This window comes from Macrobrachium nipponense, chromosome 17, assembly GCF_015104395.2.
Source record: "Macrobrachium nipponense isolate FS-2020 chromosome 17, ASM1510439v2, whole genome shotgun sequence".
Taxonomy (NCBI): Eukaryota; Metazoa; Arthropoda; class Malacostraca; order Decapoda; family Palaemonidae; genus Macrobrachium; species Macrobrachium nipponense.
The window spans coordinates 39,536,900-39,560,591 of NC_087210.1; the positions used below are offsets into that span (position 1 = coordinate 39,536,900).

At 35.6% G+C, this 23,692-nt stretch overlaps 1 protein-coding gene and 1 long non-coding RNA gene across 11 annotated transcripts in view; one reads left to right on the plus strand and one right to left on the minus strand.

Moving 5' to 3' along the window:
• The window catches only part of LOC135196189 (uncharacterized), a 151,026-nt gene that overhangs the window by 34,472 nt on the left and 92,862 nt on the right, over positions 1–23,692 (minus strand). For all 10 annotated transcript variants that reach the window (XM_064222780.1, XM_064222786.1, XM_064222787.1 and 7 more), the window contains one exon: positions 15,883–15,999. In XM_064222780.1, the coding sequence (XP_064078850.1) occupies positions 15,883–15,999 (117 nt within the window). The remainder of the gene's footprint in view (positions 1–15,882; positions 16,000–23,692) is intronic.
• On the plus strand, positions 13,905–23,548 carry LOC135196191 (uncharacterized). Its single transcript, XR_010310342.1, has 2 exons — positions 13,905–15,471; positions 21,667–23,548. It is a non-coding gene; the product is annotated as an uncharacterized LOC135196191 (long non-coding RNA).

The following is a 23,692-nucleotide window of genomic DNA, read 5'->3' on the forward strand; positions in this document are numbered from 1 at the left end:
CGAGGGGTTGTCATTTGATTATGACCCTGTGAAAGCGATAACCCTGAAAGCTTACTATCTCGTTCCGGAGGCACACAGACAAAAGTTTAGGAACTTTAAAAAGAGTCCAGATATGACTTTTGTTCAATTCGCACAAAAGAAAGAACAGTTCTTGGACAACTGGTTAAAGTCCAAGGAGGTTGACACGTTTGAAAAATTTAGGGAGTTAATTTTGACTGAAGAATTTAAGAGGTCTGTGTCAGGGGAGCTAAAAATTCATTTGGAGGAGCTGAAGATTGATTATTTACAGGAGGCAGTCCTTCTGCGGAGTATTAGAGGGGGGAAAATTGTCGAGGCACTGGTTGGCTTCTTTACGAGCTTTGGCATTCCCAAAATTATTCAAAGTGACTGTGGTATGAACTTTACAAGTAGGTGCTTTAAGCAAAAAATGAATGAGTTAGGGATTGACCATGTTACTTCCTCCTCTTATCACCCTGAAAGTCAGGGCCAAGTGGAGAGATTCCACCTTAAACCTATCCTAAAAAATTTCGTTTGGAAACAGGTTGTGAATGGGATAAAGAGATCCCTTATGCTTTATTTGCAACCAGGTCAACACCTAATGAGACTTTGGGTTTCTCTCCCTTTCAGCTTATATTTGGCATTGGGCTCACGTTCCACTGGATATTGTGAGGGAATGGGAGGGAGAAACCCCAGAAATGAATGTTTTAGATTATGTATCTAATTTACAGGAGAAATTGCGTAAAACTTGGACCTTTGCCTGGGAAAATTTAACAAAGTCTCAAGCTACTATGAAAACAAATTATGATGTTGCAACCCAAATGAGACGTTTTGATCCAGGAGACAGTCTTGATACTGCTTCCCATGCCTGGGAATCCACTCAAGGCTCGATTCTCAGATCCGTGGAAGGTACTCAAGAAATTGAATAATGTTAATTACCTTATTGAGACCCCTGAAAGACGTAAAAAAACCTAAATTTGTCACATCAATATGTTACAGTTTTTGTCAGTAGAGAAGTAGAAGTAGACGTAAAACCAGTGTCACTGGTAGAATTAGAAGTAGAAGTTATGGTAGACATTAAATTATCTGTGGGGCCTGATGATCTGTCTAATAATTCGAGTATTCTTAATAACCTTGATGTTAAATTTCATCACTTGGATAAGGACAAAGTAACATCCTTAACAATATTAATTAATGACTATAAAGATTTATTTCAGGATTCACCAGGACGAACTAATATTTTAGAACATGATGTTGATGTATAGGTTGAACCCCTCCAAAAGGGACATTGTTATAGACAAAGTTAAGTATATGGTGGACCACGATCTTGTAGAGCCCAGTGGTCCTTGGAGCTCTCCGGTAGTCTTGGTTAAAAAGGAGGGTGGCGAGCATAGACTCTGCTTTGATTATCGGAAGGTTAACTCTATTATGAAGACAGACTCCTTCCCTTTTCCCCGGGTGGAAGATTTGTTGAAGGGCTACTGGCAGGTTGGTCTTTCACCCAGGGCAAGGAAAATTTCTGCATTTGTGACAGGTGGCGGGCTGTATAAATACAAGGTTATGGCATTCGGTATGAAAAATGCAGCCGCCACCTTTCAAAGACTCATGAATTTCATCACTTGTGATTTAGAGGGCTGCGTAGTATATATTGATGACTTAATCATTTATAACGACGACTGAGAGACACATCTAAAGAGAATTATAGCTCTATTTGAGGTTCTGAGAAAGGCTGGTTTGGTAGTTAATTTAAGGAAGAGTGATTTTTCTCAGGCCAAGGTAGTTTATCTTGGGCACGAAATAAGACCGGGTAAAGTCGCTCCTAAGAAAGTGATTGTGGAGGCTATTTCAAACTTTCCTGCACCTCAAAATAAGACTTGTAAGACGTTTTCTGGGCATGGTAGGTTACTGCCACAGGTTTGTGAAAAACTTTTCCAATTTTGCTCATCCATTAACTAATCTTCTGAAGAAAGATGTAAAATTTATTTGGGATGACCAGTGTCAGGAATAGTTTGAAAAAATGAAAGCTTCTTTAATAACTTTTCCATTATTACGATCATCTGACTTTTCTCTCCCTTTTTGTCTAGCGACAGATGCCATTGATGTAGGTTTAGGTGCTGTCCTTCTTCGAAGACTTCCCGATGGAATGACTAATCCTGTGGCGTACTTCTCTAAGAAGTTGTTACCAGCAGAAAGGAGGTACTCGACCGTGGTGAAAGAACTGTTGTGTTTAGTAAAAGCCCTCCTCTACTTTGAAGTATACCTGTTGTCCTCTTCGGCTCAAATAATTGTGTTAATGGATCATGATCCACTTATTTTCATACGTAAATTAAAAAACAAGAATCAGCTTATCTTACGTTGGAGTCTTATTCTGCAGGAGTATAACATTAATATCCAGCACATCTCTGGCAGAAGTAATGTTGTCCCCGCTACTTTATCGAGAGACTTTGAGAAGGTTTAATTTGTTTAGAAGTAGTTAACGTTTCAAGAATGCCTCAATGTTAACGATTTTTCTTATTTTTTCCTGTCCAATATTTACATTGCTTTTACTTAATTTTTTTTCTCTCTTTTGTTAGAATAGTAAACTTGATATAATTTTTTAATAGATTTTATTAAAGCTAAATTAAAGTTAAATTCTTTCATTAAAAAAAACAATAAATTATTTTTTCCTTTTGGAGGGGAGCTGTAATAATTTGCTTAACTTTTATTCATGGCCTGTAAAGTAAATTTCCTTTAGTTACTTTCAATTTATTATTTTTATGGCACAAAAAAAGACTGGTTAAGGTTTTTCTCGCTCCCACCGAAGGTTGTTTTAATTAAAGTCGTACCTAGCCCATGAGAGTTGTTTTTTTTCTCTTGCCATGTATTTATTCGGCTGGATGCTTGTTTGGTGATTTGCTGGTCATTGCCTCACTTTTTGTGGGGACCGTTGGCTGAGGATAAAAAGGAGTATGGATTCGGCTCCTTATTTATGAGGTTCCCCTAACCTAATTCCTGCAGGACGTTTAAAAAAGTTGGAGATTCTCTTGGAAGAATATGCACTTTAAAGCCTTGCTGCATTTGAGGACCCCTTTTCATCTGTATTATGGAGGACGTTGATGGTGTTCTGCCTCCTAATTACTGAAGTTGCTGTGGAAGCTGCAGCCTTGTTGTTTGTGAAACGTCTCCTGTGCCCTGGTCGGGCGCCTTTCCTGTGTGCTGTAGATGGTACTATATGCATTCCCCTTTATCTACATCTCTGCATCTCTGGACCTGCCTACTGCCCTTGGGAGGGCATCCTGTCTTGTCCCTGGTCCTGCTTTCGTCCTGAAACCTCAGGAGTCGTGAAAAGGCTTGAATCTGTTCGGATATAAACTGAATATATTCGCTATTGACGTTGCTGACACGGGTCAGTGTATCCTCCGGCTGCAGACCCCCTCCGGAGCAGTTGATTGACAGCCGTGTGTGTGTTGAGTAGTGGTGTTATCGCCCATATAGTGTCTGCGTGCAACCACCTTTGATGTTAGATCAATTGTGATCTGTGATAACAAGTTTTTTTGTATTTGTATATGGTAGTATTTTTGAGTAATTGTATGATCTAGGATTAAGTTTCTTTCCCCCTTTCATTATCTTCTTCTTCAAAAAAAAAATGTTCAGGGCTTTCTAGAAATAGGCTATTTTCCTTCCTCCTACTAATTACTGTCTCTTGTTCTATTGTGTGAATGAGGGTACTTTTAGGTTAAGTTTTATTTTGTAAACTCCAATTAGTTTATTTTGTGCGTGGGTTTAACTTAAGATTTATTTATAATAAATACTCATGTTTTTTGTCAATATTTTCGTTATCCTCTTTGAATGTTATTGCTGTGTTTTTCACTGTTTGGAGATCTTGCCCTTTGGCCTTAAATGCTAACCTGTGTGGCACTGATCGTTAAAAGGAAAGAGCCTGTTGTTGCCACTTATAAAACTTTTACATAGTTGTTAGTAATGTTCATAATAATAATAATAATATATATATATATATATATATATATATATATATATATATATATATATATATATCTAACCATATCTATCTATTTATCTATATATATAGATATCTATATATATATATATATATATATATATATATATATATATATATATATATATATATCTATATATATACATATATATATATATATGATATATATATATATATAGATAGATATATACACACATATATATATATATATATATATATATATATATATATATATATATATATATATATATAGATATTTATATATATATAGATATATATATATAATATATATATATATATAATATATATATATATATAGATATAGATTATATATATATATATTATATATATATATATATATATATCATATATATAGATATATATATTTATATATATATATATATATATATATATCTATAAATATATATCAATATATATATAGATAGATATATATATATATATATATATATATATATATATAATAATATATTATATATATATATATATATATATATATATATATATATATATATATATCTATCTATATATATATATAAATATATATATATATATATATATCTATATATATATATATCTATATATATTATATATATATATAAATGAGCCCATTAAAAAGCCAAAATTTATAAAGTTTATGCTATATTTCAAAGACCAACTGGTTCTCTCTTTAGGCAAGTTATGAATGAGATGTTCATAACTTGCAGTATTTATACCAAGAGGTGAAGAGGTAAGATGTTATGTCTTAATAACTGGCTGGAAGAAGATTTTATCTATAGTGTCTAGGTGCCAAGAGCTTTTGAAAGGTTCATCGTGTTTCTTTGTTTAATCAAAACTGATTCTACCATCTGGCTTTTGAACCAACAATTGCTGCTATCAATTATATGTGACAAATTCCAGTTTATCCTGTGATTATGATTATTCACATGGTTAAAAATAGTTGAGCTCTGTTGTCCCATACCTAACTGAATATTTATGTTGTATTAATCTTTGGGGGAGTGATTTACTTGTAAAGCCAATGTAGGATTGTTCACAGTCGAGGCAAGGGACTTCATGTACTCCTGTGTCTTTTTGGGGACTGGCTTTTGCTGGATGTTAATCACGGATTTGGCTAAGGTATATGGGTAGGTAAAAGCAAAAGGGTTAGAGTTTCCAAGTGTGTGAGTCAACATTGAGTCAACGTCTTAATCCTGTCCAGGTGTGGGATTTTTATTTTATTATTGAGAATCTCCTTGGTCTTGTTTTCAAGGGAACAGTAGAAGATTAAGCTAGCTTGATGGATCGCTTTCTAAATTATATGGTCAGGGTACTTTAAAGATGACAGCTGCTTACAGATTAGTTCAAATTCCTTTTTCAGGAAATCTGGGGAGCAAATCCATAGGGCTCATAGGAATGAACTGCTGGCTATGCCAATCTTGATAGAAATGTTATGATAACTAAATTAGTGAAGTTATGAAAGTATAAATGTTGGTTTTCTGAATATGGTAAATTTGTATTCTGTCATGTCCCTTATTATAAAATTGAGATTATTTTTCCCGTCTGGTATTAGGGTGAAGGATAAACCAAGGTTTAAGACTAATTGTTGGTTTACTGTAAGGGGGTTGTTAGATAAATTTAAAACTTTATCTTGTTGCTGAATATTGTTCCAAGTTCTATTATTTATTCAATTTACAGGAAAGTCTATGGGAATAAGTTACGCTATTAGAGGGGGCAATGTCAGAACAAAATGAAACTAGAAACCTGTACATGTGGTCCTTTGAAAAGAAAAGGTTAGGCTGGATTCCATGTATAACTCTGCGTAGTACAAAATTTTCACTTCTTTCCTCTGCCATAGGCAACCTTTATCCCCCACTCCTCTCAAACTTGTATATGGAATTTTTGGAAAATATTTACCTAATATTATTTATACTCCTTTAACGATTTGCCTGCTGGTATTGATGTAAGTAATTTAATCTCTAATTTGAACAACCAGGTAGGCATACCATCCATAAAATTTACTTTAGAATAAAATAAAGAGAATTTACTCTCTAATTTGAATAACCAGGTAGGCCGAGCATCCATTAAGTTTACTTTAGAATAAGATAAAGACAATTGCCTCCCTTTCTTCGCTGTTCTAAGATATAGAGAATCATTTCAATGCAAATTCAGTATTTATAGGAAACCAAGCAACAACACAACTTACATATGTCCATTCCGATACAGGCCACCACCTTTAATATCAAAATATAAAATCTTTCTTTTAAAAAATAGGGACAGGTTGTGTTACCTGTCACATATACTAGAAATTTGCTACGATAAAGCCAACAAAAAGTTTTATAGTGAAAGTAACATGGAGAAAGAAACCCATAATAACATTCTTAGCCTGCCTTATTTCAGTGGTTTTAAAACCATAAAAGCATCATTAAATTCTTTTAATGTCAAACTGGTATTTTCCTATAATAACACACTTAAAGGAATGTTAATGAAAAATAGCCCTAAGGAAAGAAAATAGCACTAAGGAAAGCAACAAGATAATATATTATAACATTCCATGCCTGGACTGCTCTTCGTTTTATATAGGTCAATCTAGTAAAGATTTAAAAGTGAGAATTAATCATCATAAGTATTTACTTAAAACTGGGCAGACATCTAATGTAATCTTCATTCATTTAAGCAACAACTCTCACAGGATCAATTAGACTGACAGTTTAGTGATTGCCATATCAAAAGATTTCTCTTCATGAATCTTTTAGAATACTCAGTTATGCAGCTTTCTTCCAGCTCTAATTTCAACCTTAGCCCTGGCTTCTATTATTTGGACCCCTGTATTAGAAAAGTGTTCAAGAATGACCTTCGAGATCAAAATCACTGATAATAACTAATCAGTTACCATATATAAATATTTTGTATGTATTCATATGGTTAATAGTTTTTGAAAATGTTAATTTTGCAAAATTGCTATTTACCAAAAGGAGAAAATATTAAGTCTTGTACTTTTATAAATATGCAGTCAGCTTATTCCTTCCAAGGCCATTTTTGGTGGTCAGTCTTCCCCTGTATAATCCTTTAATTGACTCCCTGCTTTTGAGCCAGTTGGGCTTAATACTTTGTAAAACCTCTCAAAGATTTACATTTGTTTTGGTGGGTCCACTAATTCTTCAACTGCATAGGATTCCAGGTGCATCTGTTCCTTAAAAACTCCATTCTCAAGGATACCTGTATGTCATCTTTTACATTTTTCATCAGTCTCCTAGTAAAGGACTGTAAGTCAAAAGGCCTAGCAACCGCTCTGTCGTATCACTTTTCCCTCATGCCATTTGCCTTTATATATATATATATATATATATATATATATATATATATATATATATATATATATATATATATGTATACGTATATATATATATATATACGTATATATATATATATATATATATATATATATATATATATATATATATATATATGAACAAGGTTAAGGCTCCAAAGGAAAATTGAAACAACTGAGATGGTAAGTACTTTCGTCTTATTGTCAAGACATGGTCACAGCAATTAAAGGTATATATGTGATGGGTATAAGTTCTATGGGAATACAAAAATAATTGGAAGGTAACATAACAGTAAACGAATTAACATTGAAATCTATCTATTGGCAATCCTCTTTATTCTGTGTGTCACATCTTTCTGGGACATGCGTTTTATTACGGGGTCAAAATAACCCTTGGCTTATAATTAGATTGTTATCCCAGGTCAAATGAATCATAACATACTCCAAGATCCTGGAAATAGTTTCATTACTTTGCAATAGTGCATTGCTTTGTATCCAGTTTATTCTATGAGATTTTCACTTAGATGCAAAAATAGAGCATTATTAATCTGACCTGTTCTTACTGAACATTTGTGTTGTTTTAATCTGGTATTTAATTCTTTACTGGCCTGACTTAAGGAAAATAAATCATAATCCATACTTTGTACACAATATTGCTCTTTTCGGGGTTGAGTTGAGTTGAATATAGAATTTAAGCCAAAGGGCTCTTTTAGGGGGGATATTTCTATAAACATGTTTTTCATATTATTATATGCGAAGGGTACATGTGTATGAAACAATTTTAAAAAAGGTTTTACAGCTTCAAATCCAATAAAATGTGACCAAAAAAAAAAGGGGTATTTGAGGACACTTTTTTCTGATTTTCCATAGAAATAGAAAGTCTTTATAGTTTTATTGTAACAATTATTCATAATGTGGTTTGGACAGAATAGATCTCTTGCTATTTTTCTGCTATTCGTAAGATTCGAAGAAACATTGATGAAAAACTGAAATTTCGATATCTATATGATGCCTTGAGTAATAGTGTTCATAATTGTAAATACTAAATTTACAATTAAAATGTTCCCTTTTAAAATAAATGTCCAAAAAAGGCAAATATTCAACGTTCCCTACCTCGGGTGTAAATTTAATGGAAGGGACTTGATCATTTAGTTGACCCAATATATATCATATATATATGTATGTATATATATATATATATATATATATATATATATATATATATATATATATAATTATATGTATATCCATTCAGGAAATAGCAGACAACCACATCATAAGAAACATTTATCGAGACGTTTCGCACATACAATGTGCATCTTCAGTCTGTTGGGATAAAAACACAAACATATTAACATTCAATAAGAGCAGGTTTCTTAATATAGTAAAAATTACAAGACTAAAATTAACTTAAAATTGACAGAAAGGACTAAAAATTGTCAAGTAAAACGAAAAAGTAAAAAGTACAAATAAAAAACAAATACCAAGGCGCAACCAACCGTTAGTTGAGAAGGAAGGAGGTAGAATGACTAGACTTGGGCAAGAACTTAAAACGTTGACTATGCCAGATAAAGCGGACAAGTAAAACGAAAAAGTAAAAAGTATACCACGTTAGATATCATGAACTGCTGCAGACGATCTTTGAAGCAGAAAAAGAGCCTATTTTGCTTGGTTTTTTAGATATAAGTTTTATATTTAGACAGGGAATTTCATTTTCAATAATTCTAGTTAGGTGTGAAAATTTGCTATTGTATATATATGTTATGTAGTGAAATTTCCTTTCTAAATATAAAACTTATATCTAACAACCCAAGCAAAATAGGCTCTTTTTTCTGCTTCAAAGATCGTCTGCAGCAGTTCATAAGATCTAACATGGTGTACAAATTTACGTGCCCGGGATGTCCCAGAATTTACATTGGATCGACTAAGAGGCTGCTGCAGATGAGATACTGCAGTCACATGGGCTTTAGTTTTAGGACGGGTCAAAAATTAAGTAGGCCTGAACACTCAAACATAAAAAATCACGCAATCAATTGCAAGATAGGGGTGAAGAAACAACACTTCTCTATTTTAGGCTCAGTTAAAGACTCTGATTACCTAACCACTCTAGAGTCATTATATATTAAACGTCTTCTTCCCTCGTTGAATAGTGGAGTTTCATCTTCTCTGCTTTATCTGGCATAGTCAACGTTTTAACTTCTTGCCCCAGTCTAGTCATTCTATAACTACTTCCTTCTCAACTAACGGTAGGTTGCGCCTTGGTATTTGATTTTTATTTGTACTTTTTACTTTTTCGTTTTGCATGTCAATTTTTAGTCCTTTCTGTCAATTTTAAGTTAATTTTAGTCTTGTATTTTTTACTATATTAGGAATCCTGCTCTTATTGAATGTTAATATGTATGTGTTTTTATCTCAACAGACTGAAGATGCACATTGTATGTGCAAAACTTCTCAATAAATATTTCTTCTGATGTGGTTGTCTGCGATTTCCTGAATGGATGTTTGTGATATACTTGCTTAGCCTATATATATATATATATATATATATATATATATATATATATATATATATATATATATATATATATATATATATATATATATATATATATATATATATATATATATATATATATATATATATATATATATATATATATATATATATATGTGTGTGTGTGTGTGTGTGTGTGTGTGTGTGTGTGTGCGTGTGTGTGTGTATGTAAAAGGAGGAATATAGTGCATATGGAAAAGTCTTTGCTTAGACACTTTGAGTTTGGAGTTCTGTTATAATGAGTTGTGACACTGGTGATTTCTTCTAGAATTTCCGAGGCAATTTTATTTGCCGAGTTTTTGCCTTTCTTAGCAGTTATGCTAAACAGAGAGTTTATAGTTTTTGACTATAACATTGAGATATTTTCCTGGAGAATTGGAGATATAATATTTTTGGCAATATGATATTTTTTATTTTTTTTGGAGATATTCCACAGTTTAGGCCTGTGGTGGTGAGAGCTATGTTTAGTTCAATTATTTTGCGGCCATTTTTGTTGCAAATGGAGACACCTTTTTGAAGAGACATGGGGCAATATTTTTTTAGTGTGTCACCTAGGTGCTTTGAGTGCAATTTTTTGGAGGTGGAGTTTCATTTTTTATTATCCTGCTTGGAGTGTAATAATCTTTTTTTTTTTTTGGAGACTTGTTTTATTAACATGTGGTTATTGGTGAAATAAGAGGGAATATGGTGTGGTGTGGTTATTAATTAAATGGAGGTAATAGTTTCATCACTGGGGTGGTGTTATTATTAAGATGGTGATTTATATATATATGGAGTGGCATCAATCTTTGGTGGTGACCTTTTTTTTGTGGTTATGATTTTTGAGTTGAATTCCTGGAGTTTTTACGAGCCAAGAGAGGGGTTCTGTGGTTCTTTTTGGTTTCGTGACTAATTGGAGGCAAGTGGCATTACTGCATTGTGGTCCTATGGAGATGTTGCATTTTATATGTTCACCAGTGAGTTATTTTTGGAGGGATATAATTGCTGAATTACGAGTTTATCGTAGTTTTTTATCCCAAATAGGCGATAATTTTTTTATATAATTGGCAGTATCACGTGAGAGTTATGTCTTTGAGACAAATTTTGAGCACCTTAGTCATATCCTGGAGATAATTTTGTGAAATGTGCTTACGTGATTTCAGTATTGAACTTTTTTTGTTGAGAATCATGGGTTTCTGAAGTTGTGAGTCTGACTAGATATTTTTATGCTGCAGTTTGAGAACACGGGGCCGCAGGTGGATTTTTGCTGACAATACTGTGATGAGTCCGGTTGCTGACTCTTTTCCTCTAGTGGTGATTGCTCAGAGTTTTTGCAATATCTGGAAATGTTGACCATGGCATTACATGTAAATGCACGTGTAAGGGGTTGCTTTCTGGCCATGTCCGATCGAAGAAAAGTTGTGATGGCAAAATTCCGTAACTATACATGTGGCATTTGTGGGGAAAATGCGGGGGTAATGTATATTATATACATTGTGTGATGGGGAGAATTCACATATTGTTATTGCTGCTGTTATTTTTTTTCTTTTTTTCCTTTTCCTATGAGAGATGTAATTGGAGAGTTTTTACTGATTTTGTGGGTTGTTGTAATATCAGAGCTTGAGAGAACATTTTTCAGTGGTGATTTTGGTCTGGGCTCGTTGAGAGACTTTTTTTTTCCTTGGGCTTATTACTTTTTTTCTTTTTTTTTTTTTTCTTGTGAGAATTTGTGAGTTTGAAATATGATGACAGAAGTCCGTGGAGTTACTGTGAGTTCTGGAGTGTGTGCTGATGTGTGAATTTGGTGAAGTTTTTTTTTTTATTATTGGAGAATTAAATTAGAGAACTTAATATTTTTTTTCTTTGCGGGGTTGTGATAATGACTTATGATTTAGCGATCCTATGGAGTTCCTTCACGAGTTGAAATTAGAAATTAGTTCAGTGGTCATATTGAATGGGGTTAATTGGGAGACGTTCAGTTAGTACTTTTGGGAATTTTTGAATAATCCTTGCTGTCAACATACGTAATCACTCAAAAACATGTAAGACATATATGGACAACAAGGATTTTTCTATCTTGGGCCAACTGCGGAACAACAACAACCTGACAATTTTAGAATCTATAATTATCAAAAAGACTGTACCGTCGTTAAATACCCAAACGTCCTCTGTAAAATTGTTCATTGCGTAGTTTGGGCAGCTGGTTTGCTCACTGTATTTTTATCTATATTGTGTTAGTCTTACTCTTTCTTTTGTATAGGTAGGTGTTTCTGAATTCAGTGAAGTCCTGTACTTTTAATATGTCTGACTATGGAGGTGCTGTTGAATTTTAACTTTTAACTTTTAACTTTTTGCTTTATTGAGAGCTGTTGCCATGACATTTTCAATATAAATTAAATTAATTTAATTATTAATGTTCGTAAATTTATACATATTTTTAGCCTTGAAAATGCGACTTGGAATTCGTCGCAAAACGTCGGCATTGAAATAAACTGCTGAAAGATGAGGATGCTTTTCCCTACTACTTCCTTCGGGATATATCTTCTTTGAGCTCTAGATCCGGCCCTTATGTGTGCATATATATATATAGATATATATATATATATATATATATATATATATATATATATATATATAATTATATATACATATTATATATATACATATGTAAATTTATACTTTATATAATTTTATGTGTTTTTATATATTTGCATACATATATAAATATATATATATATATATATAATATATATATATATATATATATATATATATATATATATATATATAGATATATATATATATATATATATATATATATATAGATAGAATATATATATATATATATTATATATATATATATATCATATATATATATATATATCATATATATATATATATACTATACATATATATATATATATATATATATATATATGACTTTTTTCTGTAACACAACAGTATAATATGAGAATAAAAGGCCCATAAAATATGGACATATGATGTCTTACAAGAGATAATATAGTACTCCCAGTAAGTAAAAATATCATCTATGTATCTAAGCCAGACCATATTTTATACAAAAATTTAACAGTTTAAATATCCCAGCAAATAACATCAATACCAAGAGGAAAATGTTCTTCATATGGTTGTAACTTCTTTAGAAAGGACAAGACGTTGGCGATCTGGACTTTGGTAAATAATAATTCGACGTCAAGACTGAGCAAGTTGATGTTATTTGCTGGAACATTTAAACAGTTACATTTTAGTATAAAATATGATCTGTCTTAGATACGTAGATGATATTTTTACTTACTGGGAGTACTATATAAACTCTTGTACGACATCATATGTCCATATTTTACCAGTGATCAGGAGCACAGAAAGAAGCGCTCGAAATATATGGTTGCAACGTTAAAATAGTTTTATGGCCCTTTTAATCCTCATGTATATACATATATATATATATATATATATATATATATATATATATATATATATATAGATATATATATATGATACGTCTCAAATATAAAAGGCCCATTAAAACACTATGGTTTAAAGCTAAGGACTATATTTCGGTGGACTAACTTCCACCCTTATAAAACAATGAATGACAGAAGGAGCTGCATTAGCGAAATATATAGTGGGAGATATGCCCTTAGCTGATGCCTGAGGTCACCACTAAGCCGACGTCTGTCATGTTAATAGTCTTAATCCGCTTCATTGTTGCCTTAAGGAAAATACTGTCTATATGATCTGAGTCCCAGGTTCCATTGGAAAGGTAGATCCTATTATCTTGTTGTTACATCAGTGAAGATTCTACCATCTGACATTTGTATTGACAGCTGCTCTTGTATAAAATTTGGGAGGGGTTCCAATCCATGGTATGGTTCATGTTATTTATATGATGGAAAATTGCTGAACTATTTTGTCCATATCTAACTGATCATTTATGTTGAATTAATATTTCTTAGAGAGATTTTCCTGTGAAACCATAGTATGACTTCTCACAATCCCTGCAGGGGTTCTCATAAACCCCTATGTCTTTGGAAACTGGTTTCTGTTGAACGTTTATTAAGGATTTCATCAGTGTATTCAAATAAGTGACGGTGAGAGGGTTAGAGGGGCCTAAGGTTTGCATGATCACTTGTAAATTATCCCTCACATAGAGGTAACGAGTATTACACATCAGGATTGACCAATGTAAGGGCAAATTATAACATGGAAAACTAGATCTGGCTTTCAGTGATTTTCTTATATCTTCTCTTTTCCATGATTTCCTTAAATCTTCTCTCTTACATAATTTCCTTAAATCTCTTCTTTTCCATGATTTCCTTCAATCTTCTCTTTTTCATGATTTCCTTAAATCTTCTGTTAATCATGATTTCCTTAAATATTCTCTTTTTCATTAAAGAGTTACACTGTACAATGTAGCTACAGGCAAATGGGAATGAGCACTCTTAGGCTTAGATTTTGCTCTAAAATCAATAACTAACCACCGATGGAATTCATTTCCTAAAATTATAGTGGATAAAACAAAATTGCATAAGTCCTGTAAGGACAGCATTTCGCCAAATGTCCATCCTTCCTCGGTACATACTTTTATACCATATACTAAAATGTAGATCATTTCACGGCCTATCCGCCGATATATATATCATGTAAAAATGTACTCTCTGCACAAACATATATGTATATTTTCTGCGAAGAAACACAACACAGTTGGGGCTCCATTCCTTTTTGTATGTACGTGCGTGACGGACACTACGTTTCTGTCCGCACAGCTGCCTCATATACAGCCATCTCTGTTCAATAAAGTTACATAGTTAGAGCTTTCTCCTTGTCTGATTCAAGCATACCCATGTCGACGTCGTTGGGCCCCTTCCTCCATCCGACAGTGCCAGATACCTCCTGACAGTGATCGACCAGTCCACCAGGTGGCCAGAAGCCACCAGAGACGCCTGCACCAAAGCCCTCCTATCCAGCTGGATCAGCCGCTTCAGAGTGCCAGATGACATCACTACAGACCAGGGAACTGCATTCACCTCAGAACTCTGGACCTCCCTGGCATGCCTGATGGGGACCTAGCACCATACGACCACGGCCTACAACCCGCAGCCAACGGCATGGTGGAAAGGACCCACTACTCGCTCAAGGCCTCCCTGGTGGCATGCTGCATAGGCCCCAACTGAAAGGCATAGCTACCGTGGGTTCTCCTTGGCCTCTGCACCGCCCCAAGAGCAAGCGACCCGTCACCATCAGAGAAGGTTTACGGTGAGACCCTGACAGGCCAAGTGAATTCTTCCCCTCTGAAGGCGTTCCTCGTCTCGATCGGCGGCAGTGAGGACTGAAGCTCGCTGTCGTTCCCAACAAAGACAACCCCACAGAAGGCCCTCGCAGTACACCGCCTCAGAACACAGCCTTGCCCTACGAAAGCAGTCAAACCCTCCAGGGCCACCATCATGGGCAGCATCCTGCTTCCCGACTCACTGGATGACGATGACCTGGAAGATGTTCCCTGACGAATGGAATCTCGAACCCGTGGACTCCTCCAGCCCCCCACAAGATTCCGCTGACCATCAGCCAACGATTATTAATTAATCATTGTCTTTGGGGGTGAGTATTTGTAAAGATGGCATTTCGCCAAATGTCTGTCCTTCCTCTATACATACTTTTTATACCATATACTAAAATGTAGAGCATTTCACAGCCTATCCACAGATATATATATCATTTAAAAATGTATTCTTTGCATGAAGATATATGCATATTTTCAGCTATGAAGAAACACAACGTAGCGGGGATTCCATACCTTTTTGTATTTGAGTTCATGATGGACACTACTTTTCCGTCTAAGAACATTTTGCGAATTTTTGTGTTCATCAAAGAATTATTTTCAGAAACACATACGTACATCCACTTTTCTACCAAACACTTAATATAAATACGATAAGTATACAAGGGCACTGTTAAACAACGACGCCATCTAACATCCCTGAAACTGCCAATGTTCCAACAAATAAATACCTTGACAGTAGCGGAGGCAGGAAGTACTCCACCTTCGAGGTTTACCTCCGAGAGCGAAAACCTTTGCAACGCCCGGTAAGTGGTCACCAGTCTTCTCTTGATGTAGTTCTGCCGAACCTGGACACAATAAAAGATAATAAATGAATAAATAAATACATAAATAAATAAAAAAAACCTGTTGAATAAAACATATTGATTGCAGGCAAAAGTCAGTTAACCTGTAGTGATTTCAGCCTACACACACACACACACACACACACGCATATTTCCATATACATATACATATACGTATACATGCATATGTATGTGTGCTTTTATGTATCTACGTTTGTGTGTAACAAATTGCACAAGATTTCTAAGTCTTACAATCAACTCACTAATGGTACATGACTTTTGCAACTAGAGTAATGGAGGTCCTGAGGCAATTTTCATGTTCCAAAACTAAGAATCTTATCCTGTGATTATTAATTACGGATGAGCAATAAATTGCCATCAGCGGAAAAATTACTACTCTGCAATGCATACCACATGATCAGAGATATATGTATAAATCGTGACAGTATCCTAGGGGGTATCCTATTTTATGTAACACATGGCTTTTGTACTTCGAAGCTACACAAATATGTTTACTAATCCATCAACATTTACATTTATAATAAAGCAAAATTGTATTCATATTTTTTTATCAAATTCATATTTTCAAAACGAAAATTAACCAAGATGAAAACAGATTTGAATATATTTCAGTCTTAGATCCCAAAATAATTTGCACATTCTTATTTTGGGTAAAACAAAAGCAAATCTGTAAGTCTGTTGATGGATGCTTATATCACTCAGTGGTCTGTTCCTAGTTTACTTATTTATTATAATTTTAATTGTGAATAATTTACACAACTGTAACAGAGTTTTCTTTCGCCAATACAAAGACTACTTTCCTTTTACTCACTGAATTCTGTTTCCATCTCTTAGTGCCACACTAGAAAATATACAACTAAGTTCAAAAGAGCTGCCGTGCTATTGGCCATGTTGTGGCTTTGAGGTATCACTGGAGTACCATGATTTCGAACTTTGTTAATAATTCATTCTCTCATTTTAGGGACATTACTTTGGACACTGCTTTTGCAGGGTTATTTATTTTTCCTGCACCCCTCCCTCTTCTACACTGTTCATCACATCCGATTTGGGTAATTATGCTTTCTGAATCCGTGCATTTTAATCACGGTTTTTCCAACCAAGGGGAACGAATCTTTTATTTCGCAATAATACTCTTGTTATTATGCTGATGAAACTATTACGCAAATAGTTTTACAAGATATAAATAACCATTCTATCTTAGTTCTTACATCTTTTTACATATTTACCTCGAATGTCAAATCTCGTCATTTCGGAATATACATCAGCCTCTTTACCAGCAGCAGAACCAACGGCAAGGACAAAGGATGAAGTCTCTGAACGGATCACGGCTGATCTTGAATTACGGAATTCCCTTCGATTGTCAGAAAAACGTTTTATGAATCTATAGATTTTGTGAAGGTGCGAACTGAATGTTTTCAATGATAAGCAATTGGACATTATTATTATCAATAACCTTAAACAAAATAAACATCCTCTATGTTGAAAATTAAGAAAACCAGAGCCAAAATAAGAGTATGGTTAAGTACGAGAAAAGGATACCTATATTAAACCATCAACTCTACATCTATGTAAAGAGCAGATGTGAATTAGGTCAGAAAGTGCTAGAGAGAGCCATAACAGCATTGTCTAAAAGTCAATATACTTCCATAAAGACTTTGACATAACCTTTTCAGCAACCTTAGAAGGGGATGAAAGAATAAACACAACACTTTAATATCGTAATCCGAACTTATGCTTCCCTACAGAGCAGACATTATCATAAGATCTAATTTAGAGAAAACACCAACAAAAAGAAACAACTTTTGGAGAACGTACAATATTTATCTTGTTAAAAGATCACTAACATTTCAAATGTCCAGGGATGTGCCTGACAAATAAAGACAACAAAAGATAGAAAGGAATTTCTGCATTGAAACCAATGTAAGGGATGTATGCCATCTCCATTTCAAAGCAAAGTAAACTAACATTTATTCATAATTCAATACAGGTTCAGTCGCTTCTACCACTCACACATTACTCCTTTTGAGGGATTAATTCTGACTCACCTCTCGTCAATTTTGACTGCCGCCCCTTTGTCTTTGCAGGTAATGGAATCGAAGGCACCTGGCCAAGGAAGGTATTAACCGGCGCCATATTGAATTGGCCACATGGTGATTTGACCACGAGGGTCAGAGGTTGCAGAAGGACCGATAACACCACCATCTGGCCAGATGCCGACGAACTTTCTCTGAACTGATAAAAGGGCGCATGTGCCCTACAGACAGCCTTAGACAAGATCACACCACCAGCGAGATCTCACGCTTAGCTCCTGAGCTACCCCCACCCCGTTCCTTCTTGGCATGGCTACTGCCAGCCTATGTTAATTTGTATAGTGTAATGATCATCACTTCCCGTTGGCACCTATGAGGAAGATGACTCTACCCTCTGCTCCAGATGTGCTGTTTGTGTTCCTGTTTGGATTCTGGATTTCTCACCTTGTGTTGCTCTGGATTTTGCCCCTCTTCTGTGTTTCCTACATAACACATGGCCGGATGCCCGACCACCAGTTCGTCTAGTTCAAGACCTATTAATTAACTGATCACTCTTAAACCCCATTTGGTATCATTCACTCTATACCAGTGTTTCTTAAACTTTCTTGGGCAGCGGACTCTTTTTATTACAATTACTTGTGTAGCGGACCCCTTATTATGATAATTTCCCTCTTGGGTTTAAAAGTGTTTTCAGGGTATAATATGTAGTACTATAATTGTTACTGAATTATTTATTAATGGCTTATCTTCAACATAAATGTTTACCTTTTACTTAAAATAACTTTCACAACATTATTAATTTTGCAATTTTGCACACAAATTTTAGCTTTTCCAGTTACAGGATTTCCTCTCATATGCCCCTCTGATCTTCCCACACCTCTGCTGGATAAGGCTCATAGGACCATTGTAGAATGCTATCGGTGGGCTGAGACCTTTGATACCCACATCCGCAACTGAGCTCCTTAGGGAGGAAAATTTCCCATTCAGCAACCCATAATACCAACCCAGTGGCCAAATAATCCACCAAGGAAGCCTGTGTGTGCAAGCTGCAATCAACCTGGGCACTGCAGGCTCCAAGAACGACCCTAAAATGAGCATCCTCAAAATCAGAACACCAACAGCCATTGGATTTCAGAGCAATAGGCCTCCCCTCCTATGGCACAGTACCAAAGCATGGTTTCAGCCACAGTCATTGCACTACATGCGGAGTGCATAGCCACACTTCTTCATGGGCCAAATGCCCCAGTAAAACCGATACTCCCGCCTCTGCCATGGCTGTAACATATCCTTTATCCTTAGGGCCTCCAGCTCAGGGCTCTATATCTGTGGCATCTACCCAAGGTAAGCTATCCTGCCCACTAACTCGTCACAATTGAGAGCCTCAACCACATTAAAATGACTCTTCCTACCATCTGGCTGAGGGTCACGAGACCTCACCAATCAAAAAATATGTACTGCTGGGACAAGATTTTATGTCTTCTCTTATGTTTAGATAATCCAAGGGCTCATAACCTTTCATATTTCCAAGAAGATCCCACGGTCTTCATAGACCTACCTCTAACTCACTGCCAGTGCCACTTTAAGGCCCTGGACAGTGACATGCTCCACCCATCATGGACATTAAGCCAATTTTGAATCCTCTCCCTGTGCCTGGAGCTGCAATGGTACTAATAGTTCCTCGTTAGACGAGTCGGTTATGTGTTTGACTACTGATCTCAGGGTCGAGGTTCAATTCCCCGCTGTACCAATGTGAAATCAGAGGAATTCATTCTTGATGTGGTTCGGATTCCACAATAAGCTGTAGGTCCCGGTGCTAAGTAACCAATTGGTATCAGGCCATGTAAAAATACCTAACCCTTTGGGCCAGCCTTAGGAGAGTTGTTAATAAGCTCAGTGGTCTGGTAAAACTAAGATATACTTAACTTTAGTGTCAGTGCCATGGCAAGACTTGAGTCTCCTTCTCAGAGATCCCAGTGCGGGCTGCCTCTCACCTGGTTTGGCCCCACTACCAGTGCTGGTGAGAGGGGGGAAACTCCCATGGGCCCCCATGACCACAGCTGAAGCTTGCTTGAAGGGCGGCCTCGCAACCTGTACCTGAGTCGGTCACCCCTACTTCTGAGTCAGTAATGCCAACAATCACCTTCTCCTCTTCCTCCTCATCCCCAGCTGACCAGTCCCTGAGTAAGGACTCTGCCGAATCAAGCTTGGCTGAAGAACTCAACGAACTGAGTCTAATGGTGTTAGGACTGAGGAAGAGTACCACTGTTCCTGTTGTCATAGCAATTGGAGCAGATGGCACTCAGGCATCTTCATTGGACCCGGGTTTCCCAAGTTCCCCTACAGAATCATCAACCCAACCTCGGAGAGGTCCAAGGAAGAGAGGTAACTGGCATCAAGACTCCAAGATACCTAAAAGAGTCGTTAGTTTCTCTCCCCACTAATGCCCCTGGCCTTCTTAACATTTTGTAATTGTTTCTACTTGTACTCTTCTATCACTTCACCTCTTATAGGTTTTCCTTTCCCTCTCATTTTACGCATTATTTAGGCACCTTTTTTTGCTTGATACTTTGCTATGCAGAGAGCCATTTGCTAGAGATTATTTGGTGAACTTCTTTGAAAACGTCCCAGAGGCATAGACAGTTCTGAACAGTATGCTTCTTAAAGCTCATAGGGAGTGCCACATTTGCCACAGTGTCATATTATAGGCACTTCATACCCTCTCATGGGAGAATAAGTAAAAGCCAGTATGAAGGTTTTCAATTAAGGTTTGGCCTATTGATTTTATTTGCTGTAATTAAGTATTCCCTCCTTGTCTCTATTCTTTTCTTTTCGTTTTGTATATTCTCAGGCGAGAAATATTGTACTGTATAGCTATGAAGCTGATGTGATAATAGGCATTCATTATAGACGCTGCCCTTATGGCACAGGGCTGTAGTCATACAAACCTGTGGGTCCAGTAACTACCCCACGAACGCGTTATACGGCCACTTCAGGGCTATGTAATAGCATATTCTTGCCTTACAATAAAGCTGATGGTACATTGCTTGATAAAATTAAAACTAACCATATTAACCTTCTGTATTAAGGTTTAGTATAAGTATACATTATGATTAGTAGGTATATGCCTATATTGTCATTGTATGATACTATTTTGTTTAATGACTAATGCATAATACAAATGTTTAAAAGAGTATTTTAATTTGCATTTATTTTTGTCATGTTAAAGTCTATACCTCATTAAATTTTGAGAGAAATGCAACTTTATAGTCCGCTACAAATAAGGTAAAGAAAAATTTTGATTTTATGTAATTTTAAATTATGCAGTTTTACATTACTTGAATTTTATGTTATAATATCACTTAAAGGGGGTGTAAGTGAGTTACTTATCATTGTAGATGGTTGTTCTAGTCATTCCATTCCATCTAGGGTTGAAATGCCGACCGGAATGAGGAGGTGTAAGGGATTTACACCATCTCCATTTCAAAGTAAAGTAAACTTAAATTTATTCTTAATTCAATATAGGTGCAGTCGCCTCTACCACTCACACATCACTCCTTTTGAGGTATTAATTATGACTCAGCTCTCGTCCACTTTGACTGCTGCACTTTTGTCTTTGCAGGCAATGGAATCAAAGGGCACCTGGCTGAGGAAGGAATTAACTGGTTCCATATTGAATTGGTCACCTGGTCACCACATGGCGATTTGACCACAAGGGTCAGAGGTCACAGAAGGACAGATAACACTGCTATCTGGCCAGATGTCGGTGAACTTTCTCCGAACTGATAAAAGGACACATACACGCTACAGACGGCCTTATACAAGCTCATACTGCCAGGGAGATTGCACGCTTAGTTCCTGAGCAAAACCCCCAAACCATGCTTCCTTCTTGGCACGGCTACTGCCAGCCTATGTTAACTTGTATAGTGCAATGATAATCGCTTGTCATCAGTGCCTATGAGGAAGACAACTCTACTCTCCGATCCAGATGTGTTTCCTACATACCACATGGTCAGATGCCCGACCACCAGTTAGTCTAGTTCAAGACCTATTAATTAACTGATCACTATTAAACTCAATTGGGTATCATTCACTCTAAACTGATACAAGCTTGTAATGTGTAAATATAATCAAGTAAGCTAACCTAAGAGTTTACCCATTCTGAAGCAGGCCTTCAGTCTAAGTTTGTGGTATGAATGTGCTTCCTTAAATAGGCCATTCACAGATCAGGTATGCTATCCCCCCAACTTGTGCATCCCCTAGGTACATTCATATCACTAAATATATTGAATTTCTGTACAAACAGGTCAGAAGGCAAAAGTGAGTGAGACCAAATTTCTTGGCTTTATAATGGTTTACTGAAGAAAAGGCTAAAACAAGACTAAAAGTCAGGCCACAGTCTCTAGGCTGAAAAGAGAACAAAAATAGTCAAACAAAAACTTTGACTCAAAACTGAAATCAGTCAGAATATTTAATCTCTCTATTAGTAAAGCATAGAGGACATTGGGGATCATGTATGAAGGCAGATCAGAAAACCTGTAAATTCTTTGTTATATCACGATTAAGCGCCATACTCCATTGACTACACCATGTATTACTATGCCCGGAATCTTTGGTAAGACTGGCATCTTTATTTTTCCTTAGAGGAAAATGACTGAAATGAAAGTTGCATTACCTTCACTCTTTACTATCTATTTTTAAATCAAAAAAGCATTTTATCAGTAAATACTTAAATGAATGAAGCTCTCCATCTTATTCTCTTTTAGGATTTAAATTCATTAATTGCTTTCTTGGTTTTGGGAATATGTAATTTGTGCTGCTCTTATGAGCTGCTTGTCATTAAAAAAATGAGTGCACCATTTTCTCTCAACTTGATTCTGTCGCGTTCCAAACACGAAATAAGCAAGAAGAAAGCAGGCACAGAGACTATGGTTCCCTCTCTGATTTATGTATTTAGTATGTGTTTTTGGGTTGACAATTGAACAGAATCGTGGGAATTTGTTCTCCATTTCATATTGAAACATGTCTTGTATTGGGCTTGCCACAGTAATGCTAAATTAAGTAAAACATACATAGAGAAAAAGCCTAAGTGGAAGCCCAGATGACATCCCTGAGCGAAAAATGCACCTTTGCCTTTCCAAAATCCACCAGGGTAAGACGTGTTTTGGTTGTGCTCCCGTTTCGCTGGCAGATCATTACCCATGGACATTCACATTGTAAGTTATGTCAGTATACCGAATTCATCAAGTTATGCTTGGCAGAGGCCGTAAGTCTGTTAAAGTGTATTTCCTGCTCATTCTCTGATTCATGTCATTCTCTTTGGTATTAAACGTGCATGGTGAAATTATAGTTTAGGCCAGTGTTCCCTTAAGGACCAAGAGGTTAGTTGTTTCGAAGTGGGATAGTTTGTATAGTAAATGGGACATATTGATATGATTGTTATGTAAGTGCTGATCATGAAATCGTTTTTGGTTTATTTTTGTAATAAAATTGTAAAATCTTGACACCATTTTCATTAGTCCTGTGAGTTGGGGATTGAAGTCTGTGCCAAAGGCTAGGCTATCACTTGGAGAACTAGTAATCCCGGTTGCGAGGGAATAATTTGCAACATCTGGTCCTTCTTTGAACTAGATGGCCTAAGGCATCAG